Below are 9877 nucleotides of genomic sequence, written 5' to 3'. Positions count from 1 at the left end.
TTATTTGTGAAGGGAGCCCCGTTAGAGTAGCCAGTGGCTTACAGAATGAAATTTTCTCAAAAAAGGGTCTGTTTTGTTCCCCAGACATCATTCCTGTCATATAGTTAACTATCATCAGCTCTGACCTTGTTTGAGGAGATAAGCTCTGTGTAGCTTAGGCTAGCCTTGAACTTGTGATCTTTCTGCTTTAGCTTCCCAAATACTAGGAGTACAGGTACACACCCATTACACCTGACCCTGAACTGTCCTGTTGAAAGACTGGAATCATCTAGAAAAACTTACATATGCATTTTTACCTAATGGATTTTGGCTCTTTTTTTTTTTTTTAAGATTTTATTTATTTTATGTATATGAGTACACTGTTACACTGTTGCTGTCTTCAGACACACCAGAAGAGGGCATTGGATCCCATTACAGATGATTGCGAGCCACCATGTGGTTGCTGGGTTGAATTCAGGACCTCTGGAAGTGCAGTCAGTGCTCTTAACCGCTGAGCCATCTCTCCAGCCCTGATGAAACATTTCAAAACAGTATGAAACTTTAACCTTGGGGTTTCAAAGTTCACTGTGGCTTATTGCTCACCATCGGAATGAATTAAGTATCTTCAGTTGTGCAGCATGGAAGAAAATTGATCTAGCCATGATTGAGATGGTGGACACTGTTCATACTGTTCCCCCTTTCCAGCCTTGCTGTCCTTCACAAGCCTCTTTTACATCCTGTCGATCGTCTTTGCCGCGCTGCTCTACATCTTCTACACCAAGCCGGACGGCTGCACAGAAAACAAGGTCTTCATCAGCCTGAACCTGATTTTTTGTGTTGCAGTTTCTATTGTATCCATCCTCCCCAAAGTTCAGGTATGGAGGTTCCCTGCTTTCTCTTGTGAAAGAATTAGTGCTAGCTAAGCTTAAATTCCAGACCGGGGCAACACTGGTTATCAGTCCTCAATGAATCAGTGGATTTATATCAATGGTTAGCTACTTACTATTTCTCCATATCATGGTTAAGTCTTTGTAATTATAGCTTATTAAGGAGAAGCAAGTATGTGCTATTGAGAGGTGATTTTTTTTTCTTTATTTTTTTTTTATTTTTAATTTTATATTTTGAGATGCTCTCACATTATAGCCCTAGCTGGCTTAGTACTCACCATACACTCCAGGCTTTGAACCTCAGGACCTCCTTGTTGGCATGTGCGACCATGCCAAGTTGAGTTCCTATAGTGTGATAACATTCATTTACTGATCATTAAAAACTAGGTAACTTGGGGCTGGTGAGATGCCTCAGTGGATAAAGATGCTCAGTATCCCAACCTCCATTCCCTGGACCCACAGGGTTGATGAGGAGAACTGACTCCTGCATGTTGCCCTCTGACCTCACACAGCTGCATATAAGGGTGAAGTGCGATAATCCCATAGGAATTGGAGGCTCATCTAGAAAACTGTAGTGCAGCCCTTCCTTGCCTCCATACTTGAGGTCTCCCAACACACACACACACACACACACACACATATTTGTTTGTTTTTTTAAAAAACATGAAAGACTAGGGTATAGCTTGGTTGGTTGATAGAGAGCTTTCTCAGGCTGCACAAAGCCCTGAGTTTGATCAGCAGTAGGCAAGGTGCAAATCGTAAGCATCCTGGAGGTGGAAGCTTAAGGTCAGTTGTTCAAGGTCATTATCTTTGGCTTAGAGAGTTCAAGGCCAGCCTTAGATAACATGAGATCTTGTCTCAAAATAAAATTCTTTGATAGCTTACATTTAATTACTTGCTGAACATTGTACATCTCCACCCCCAGCAATGCTGTAGGTTGAAGCAGAATTGAGTTTGGTCAACAGTATCCAGAAAAAAAGAATTAGTGCAAACAAAGAAAAGTGAAGTTTCCAAGAGGTTGTGGGTCATTTAGCTATCTTGTGGTAGAGTTGAGCAGATTTTTCTTCATACAGAGTCTAGAAAGCTAGGCAGTGGTGGTGTATGCCTTTAATCTCAGCACTTGGGAGACAGAGGTAGGCAGATCTCTGTGAGATTCAGGACAACCAGAGATTCATAGTGAAATTTTTTTTTTTTTAGCTTTATTTACTTATGAATATGCTACAGCTGTTTTAAGACACATCACTAGAGGAAATCAGATCCCATTACAGATGTTTGTGAGCCACCATGTGGTTGCTGGGAATTGAACTCAAGATCTCTGGAAGAGCAGTCAGTGCTCTTAACTGCTGAGCCATCTCTCTAGCTCCCATAGTGAAGTTTTGTCTCAAACAAACAAAAGGCCTAGAAACTTAGGAGTCTAAAAGCCTTTGTGTGGTAGACAGAGGTGTTCAAGATTGTGAAATGCTTTTCCAGACCATCAGTCGGGGCATTGTCTTCCTTACTGTTTTGTAGAGTACTCAAACTGAAGGGTTCCCTGTCATCTTTAACTGTCAGGAAGAGTAAGGTTTCAACTTCTCACAATTGGCTGCAGCCTGTGGAGGCACACAGGCTTTCTGAAGGTCATCCCTTGCAATCCATATGACGTTGTTTCTGTTTTGATTCTACAGGAACATCAGCCTCGCTCTGGCCTCCTGCAGTCCTCCATCATCACCCTGTACACCCTTTACCTCACGTGGTCGGCCATGACCAATGAACCTGGTAAGGCAATGGCTGACTTTTGATAAAGTCCTCTTGGTAGGTGTGCTCACTAGAGCTGGAGCGGATGTGGCACAAGCAGTACAATTAACCTTTACTGTGGTTCTGTCTTCTCACACCAGCCCATTGCATAGTGTAGGCTTTATCTAACTTAGACTAAGTCACACAGTTAGAGTGTTAGGCAAGAGTAAGCTTATTTGGCCTTTAGCAGATTTTCTGTTTTCTACCCCCCCTTTCTTCCCCCCCCCACCCCCCCAACCCCCCGCCACCTGACTAGGTCCCCTTTTTGTAGTCCTAGCTGTCCTGTAGCTAGTTACATAGACAGGCTGATCTCACAAAGATTCTCCTTTCTCTGTCTCCTGAATGCTGGGATTAAGGAATCACTTCTCAATAGAATATTCTACAGACTCCTTTTAAAGGTACAGATTCTTGTAGGATCCTTGGCCTCCAGGATGGGAATGATTATATTCAGTGACTGAAAAAAAATAAGGATAAGCCTGAGCACTAAGCTAAAACACTGCCAAAACAGCAAAGTCACAATAGATATTTATAAAACTTGAAATAGTATTTTTTCTAAAGCTAGATCATTGGTTGTGATGCAAATACAGTATTGACTGCTGAGTTTCAGGTTCTTCTAAGCATAACTTTCCTGTGTTTTAAATGAAGCTAACTGGTGTGTGGACAAGCCCTCTGATTCATTCTTGGTGAGAATAAGAGTGGGCTGTAACTAATGATAACAAACAATTACATTTCAGAGCGATCCTGCAACCCCTCCCTTATGAGCATCATCACACACTTAACTTCACCAACTGTGTCTCCAGCAAATTCAACTACTCTTGCTCCTGCCTATACTCCATCACAGAATGGACACTTTATGAATTTGGATGATATTTGGGGACTGATTATCTTTGTTTTCTGCCTTATATATTCTAGGTAAGAGGTGCTTAATACAATATTCTCATGAAAGTGAATAATATGATTTTTTGATTTATTTATTACATATAAGTACACTGTAGTTGTCTTCAGACATACCAGAAGAGGGCATCAGATCTCATTACATACAGATGGTTGTGAGCCACCATGTGGTTGCTGGGATTTGAACTCAGGACCTCTGGAAGAGCAGTCAGTGCTCTTAACCGCTGAGCCATCTCTCTAGCCGCTAATATATTGTTTTTAAACCATTGTGAAGAATTAAAATAAGGTGGGGTTTTTTTTTGTTTGTATGTTTTTGTTTTTTCAAGACAGGGTTTCTCTGTGTCTCACTAGCTGTCCTAGAACTTTGTAGTCCAGGCTGGCCTGGAACTCACAGAGATCTGCCTCCTTCTACCTCACTAGTGCTGGGATTAAAGGCGTGTGTCACCTTACCTGGTTCAATGTAGTTCTTATATCTAGTTCAGTATAGTGAAAAGTCATTTACATATCTTTGCCAACCTAGCTGTGTATGCTTCTTAAAGTTAAGAAAATTCTCTCCTAATCCTTCTGGTCTTATGGAGGTACCTCTCTACATAGAAGATAAAAATCTTCATTTGATTATAGATGCGCTGGAAAGGGGGTATTCAAAATTAACTTTTAGGATAAAACAATGATTTGGGCAATTGGAGGGTAGAGAGAGTACTTGTGTGGTGTGGGTGTGATCTCCATAACTGTTAGAAAATGTTTTTATATGCTATTTTCTCATTTATATTTTTTTTTGGTTTTTTGTTTTGTTTTGTTTTGTTTTTTGAGACAGGGTTTGTCTGTAGACTAGGCTGGCCTTGAACTCAGAAATCCTCCTGCCTCAGCCTCCCAAGTGCTGGGATTAAAGGTGTGCGCCACCACAGCCCGGCCCTCATTTATATTAAGTGAAGAATGTAAGTTTAGCAGTCCGTGGCAAAAACCACAGGTGCAACTTTCTTCATTTGTACCCTTCCTCCCAGTCATTTCATTTTTCCATATAATACATGTGTTAGATTACTAATATAAAAATAAGAAATATTCATAATTAGCTGAGATAAATGTATTTCTATAAATTGGCAAAATGAGAGAGACCAATATGTTCTCTTTTTGAATCTAATTTTACCCTAGGCAATATTTTGGTATATAATATTTCAGACATTTATCATTTTAGTCTAAGTAACCTTCCAATTTATGTATAGATTTAACTTGATTTTTTTAGCCATTTTATTTTGTGTGAATGTTTTATTGGGGGAGCAATGGTTGCACCATGATGTGCATATGAAGGTTAATAGACAATTTGTGGGACATGGATCTCCTTCCACCATGTGAATCCTGAGTGCTGGACTGAGATTATCAGGCTTAGCAGCAGGCACCTTTACCTCTGAGCCATCTTGCTGGCCCAGATTAAATAAATTTATTTATTTTTAAATAAATAAATAAAAGATTACCTAGAGATCAGCAAACTGTACCCTCAGTTAGGCTGACGAGCTATTTTTGGGCTTTTTGTTGTTGAGCTCATGTCCAGGCCAGCTTCACACTGCTGTATAGCTGACGATAGGCTAGAATTGGTCCTCACCTTCCAAGTGGGTAGATGTGTGCCCACTGCATAATACAGAGGCCATAGGACAACTTTCAGGGGCTGGTTTCTCTTTCCCACTCTGCATTCCAGGGGTTGAGTTCAGGTTGTCAGGGTTGCACAGAAAGCAGGTTTACTGCTGAGCTATCTTATTGGCCCAAGTTTTGGAGGCAGTCTATCATAGCCCTGGCTTACCTTAAATTCTGCATTCTTCTGAGTGTTAATTATGTGCCACCATTCTGAGCTTTTTGTCTGCAAAATGACTTAGTTTTTGCTTTGGTTTCATTTACTTTTATTTATGTGTGTATGTTTATCACCTTGTCTATATGCACCATTGAATTCCTGATCCTCCTATATCAGCCTCTGTATGTTGTCATTCTAGCTCTGCCATGGTGCAACTTGAGCTATAAAGATAGATAGGTACCTTCTGTATATAGGACCTGGCTGAAATCAGTTGCTGCCTATCTCTTTTTCTTGTCAAATTCTGTAGGTAGAACTTTTGGTACAGTGTTACATAGTAAATTCAAAAGTGGGATCTTTTCTTTGTTGTTGACCTGGGGGGTCAGTTTTTATCTTTCATCATTAAGTATGATGGATGTCAGCTCTTTCAGTTGAAGAAAAGTCTATATTCCTACTTTCATCTTATAAAAATACCAAATTGGGGGTGGAGAGATGGCTCAGCGGTGAAGAGCACTGACTGCTCTTTCAGACATCCTGAGTTCAATTCTCAGCAACCACATGGTGGCTCATGACTATCTGTAATGGGATCTGATGTCCTCTTCAGGTAGCTCTGAAGAGAGTGACAGTGTAAAGATTGATTTATTTTATGTAAGGGGGGATACCAAATTTTGTCACCTGCTTTTTCTGTCTGTTGAAATGATCGTATAGTTTTTGACCTTTCTCTGTATTTTTTATATACTCATTAAGTTGTTCTTCTAGTGAGCATCTACAGTGCTGGCAATCCAGAGGTCACTATAGCTAACAAGGCAGGATTGGCAAGTGTTGGCAGGATACTTAGAGAGTTGTGAGAAGTGAGAGGAAGGCTCTTACCCAGCCTAGAAAGGGGTGATGTCAGGGAAGAATTTCAAGAGGCTATGGCACTGAGACAGAAACATGAAAGGTAAGTGAGTTAGCAGGGAAGAGCTAGGTGGTACAGGACAAGCATACAGAGGCTCGTGTGCAGGAGTAGAGTAGACATGGGGCAGCATGTTTCTAGAAGTGAGCCATGGAGTAGCAACTACTAAGAGTTAACAGGCAGCAGGTTGTAGGGCAGAGCTTTTAACAGGCTTTCTCTGTTCAAAGTGGGAACAGCCTTTAAATAACTACACATATGTGGGCAAAAGAATCATCTAAAACAGTTCCCTTTTGATGTGATTTTCTTGGGATCACTTTCCAGTATCCGTACTTCAAGCAACAGCCAGGTTAACAAGCTGACCCTCTCTGGGAGTGACAGGGTTATCCTTGGAGACACCACCAATGGAGCCGGTGATGAAGAAGATGGACAGCCTCGTCGGGCTGTAGACAACGAGAAGGAGGGGGTGCAGTATAGCTACTCCTTTTTCCACTTGATGCTCTGCTGTGCCTCCTTGTACATCATGATGACCATAACCAGCTGGTACAGGTAGGAGGCATTACGAAGTTAGAAGAGCACTCAGCCCTTGGGAATGCCCGTAACATCTATGAACTGTCCTTACTGTGGAGCCCTTTGCTGTCTCAGAAAAGGCAGCTGTCTGTAATCAGTGTCCTTCTCTGAAGTCCTTGTGCTTTCTTTGAGATAGTCTAGCTTTGAGCCTGCCCATTGTTCTAGTTCTGCTATAGCAGCCTTCCTGCTGGGATTCTGAGCATGTGTCAATATGCTCTGCTTGAAATAGAGCCCAGTTGTAATTCTTTGCAATTCAAATTATTGGTGGCTTTTCTAGACTACTTATTTGAGGAAGAAAATCATGACAAAAAGCCATTCAACGTGACCTTGATAATATTTTTTTCTGTGCTTTTAGAGAGGCCATATTAAAGTATTATGGTCGACAGGCAGTGGTGGCGCACGCCTTTAATCCCAGCACTTGGGAGATGGAGGCAGGTGGATTTCTGAGTTCAAGGCCAGCCTGGTCTACAGAGTGAGTTCCAGGACAGCCAGGGCTACACAGAGAAACCCTGTCTCGAAAAACCAAAAAAGAAAAAAGAAAAAAAAGTATTATGGTCAAAAGTAATAATGTCCTAAGGAAGAACCATTTCGGGGGCTATATTTCCATTTTGCCAGTAATTAGAGTAATTCAGATGGTAGTGAATAGCATTGCTGAAAGAATAGGTAGGTCTTAACAAGAAGTTTGAGAGTCAGAGTCCTTTGGCCATCATAACTAAAGTAGCTTCTCTACTCAGTACTAGAACAGTACTGAGGTAGTGGTGCCAGCTACATCTCACTGTGAGGCTCCTTGGTGTTGGCCAGGTGGGTGGAATGGGAGGGGTGCAGCTTTGCAATACTAATCTCTTTCTCCCTCCCTACTCTCTTGTTTTCTTAGCCCTGATGCCAAATTCCAGAACGTACGCAGCGAGTGGCTAGCTGTGTGGGTCAAAATGGGCTCCAGCTGGGTGTGCCTCCTCCTTTACCTCTGGACTCTTGTGGCTCCCCTGGTCCTCACAGGTCGGGACTTCAGCTGAGCTCAGTGTGTCAAGGACACTGGAAGCTGATAGTCTCCTTTCCTGAAAATGCATATCCATTTTATGTTTTATCAGCTAGACTATTATGTGAACGCTTTGCAGATTTGGCTGTATTCAGGTTTATATCAAAAGGCAAGATTGAATAATGCTTGATGCAGAATCTGAGCTTTCATATATATATATATATACATATATTATGTTTATTTGTAAGGCTATAGCACAAAGGGAACATTTTTGTGTTTTAACATGAACTACAGCTGTGCTGTGAAGAGAATTCTTTATAAAGACCTGTAGATTCCTACAACTTTGGTTTAAGTTGTAAGTTACAAAATTGTTGGATATTTAAGGCTATCTTTAATATATTTCTATTACAGTCTCCTTAAAAACCAAAAAGGAATGCATTAATCCACATTTCCTTCTTCAGAGGAATTATGTATGTAGGTCCTTCTCCAGAAGTGCAGCTGCTCATAAGGCTGAGGGAAGGCTATTGAGTTCCTTTACTTTTTATACTACACTGATGCTGCTTGATAGAAGTCTGTGGCTTTGTCAGATATGTCACCTCAGTCAATGCTTTGTAGATCTGATTAAAAAGAAGCTCACTTGAGAAACACAAGTGTTATATGTAATGATCTTGTTATGAGTGTGAAAGTCAAAGGCATGTCAGTTTATTATTACTTTTGCCACATAAAAGTACTTAATTAAAATAGATATTTAGTTTCTTGTTTGTTTGTGTATTTATTTAGAAAGGGTCTTTTCCATATAACCCAGACTTGTTGAAACTCAGATAGATCATCCTGTCTCAGCTTCCAAGTACTGAGGTGCGGGCCTGCACCACCATAGCTAGTTTCTTAAAGGTCCCTCTACAATAGGGTTGACAGGTTTTCTTCTGTTTGGAGAGTCCCACATCAGTCTGACATTTCAGACAAAGTGCTCTTCTTCTAATACTTAAGATTTGACTAGTAAAGTTTTAAGTTCGTTTAGAAACTATCCTAAATATTTTCTCTGGAGAAGATCAAAGTATGTAAGAAATAGTTTAGGCACTGTCAAAAAAGATAATTCTGAAAGGCAGTGTGCAAGTGAGGTATGATAAAACAGGCTTTTCAACAGAAACTTGCCTAGTATTGATTCTGCCCTAGGCTCTGTTATGGTGAAGATAAGACAGACAGACATTCTTCCATCTAAGGAAAATGAGCTGACCAGCCTGTTAAATTAGTGCTGAAAGCTCATAAGAAGAGATCCCTGGATAGAGGCTAGTACAGTGACTTCCTTGAGAGAGTGCTTTTAGGATTTGTAACTTAGGCTCACACCAGATATCAGGGCAATTCATCTGAGGTTTGGAATAGAGATGTAAAGGGGGTTTGGGGAAAAATTGACAGTTTAGAGAATTTCTACTTAGTGTTAGTTTCTACTAAGGGGATAGGGGAAACTGATTTCTATTTTAATCTGTGTAGATAGGTTCTGTTTGGGACCCTGGCTGTATATCAAAAGGATGGAGGTGGACCCTTCATAGGATGAATAGGTTTAGGAGTCAGACCTCTTGGGTCTGACTGAGCTCTGCTGTTTTACTGAGCAGCTGTCTAATGCTTACTGAGCACATGCTGTGCTGGTGACCTTGAGCACTCTGCCTGAGCCTCAGTCAGTACTTAGTACCAGAGGTTATTGATGATAAAGTTGTCTCATTGGATCTGGTGTAAGAATGTTTGACAGTAAGTGCCAATGTTACTGTGGATTAAAAGAAGACTAAATGTACTTAAAAGGTCAAAAGTGTTCAGAATCTGATAGAGGCTGCAGAATCTGATGGAGGAGGCTGAGTTGGATGTGGTCTTAGAGAATTGAACAAATAGTCATAATGGTCAGCCAACTAGAGTTGGAGGCTATGGAAGCTGGGTTTGGCGGGTTGTCGGAACCAGTGGCCTTTAGGATCATGTGTGGAAATCAAACTACAAAGGATTTGTGGAGCCAGATAGTTTGGCCCTTAATCTTAACTGTGTGAGTGAGACAAATACCTGTTTTTAACAGTAGGGGAACCATAGATTTCAAAACAGATCCCATTCTTTGCATTATATGATTAAAAATAAATGGAGTTCTAAAC

At 40.9% G+C, this 9877-nt stretch overlaps 1 protein-coding gene across 2 annotated transcripts in view; it reads left to right on the top strand.

Annotated features, from left to right (window-relative positions):
* Serinc3 (serine incorporator 3) overlaps nucleotides 1–8504 on the top strand; it is a 26748-nt gene extending 18244 nt beyond the window's left edge. For both annotated transcript variants that reach the window (XM_031372682.1, XM_031372681.1), the window contains exons 6-10: nucleotides 685–854; nucleotides 2531–2621; nucleotides 3374–3551; nucleotides 6527–6751; nucleotides 7647–8504. In XM_031372682.1, the coding sequence (XP_031228542.1) occupies nucleotides 685–854; nucleotides 2531–2621; nucleotides 3374–3551; nucleotides 6527–6751; nucleotides 7647–7785 (803 nt within the window). In that variant the 3' untranslated portion in view covers nucleotides 7786–8504. The remainder of the gene's footprint in view (nucleotides 1–684; nucleotides 855–2530; nucleotides 2622–3373; nucleotides 3552–6526; nucleotides 6752–7646) is intronic.
* Nucleotides 8505–9877: the final 1373 nt, after the last annotated feature.

Source organism: Mastomys coucha, unplaced genomic scaffold, assembly GCF_008632895.1.
Source record: "Mastomys coucha isolate ucsf_1 unplaced genomic scaffold, UCSF_Mcou_1 pScaffold15, whole genome shotgun sequence".
NCBI lineage: Eukaryota > Metazoa > Chordata > Mammalia > Rodentia > Muridae > Mastomys > Mastomys coucha.
This window is presented reverse-complemented; position numbering and strand designations above follow the sequence as displayed.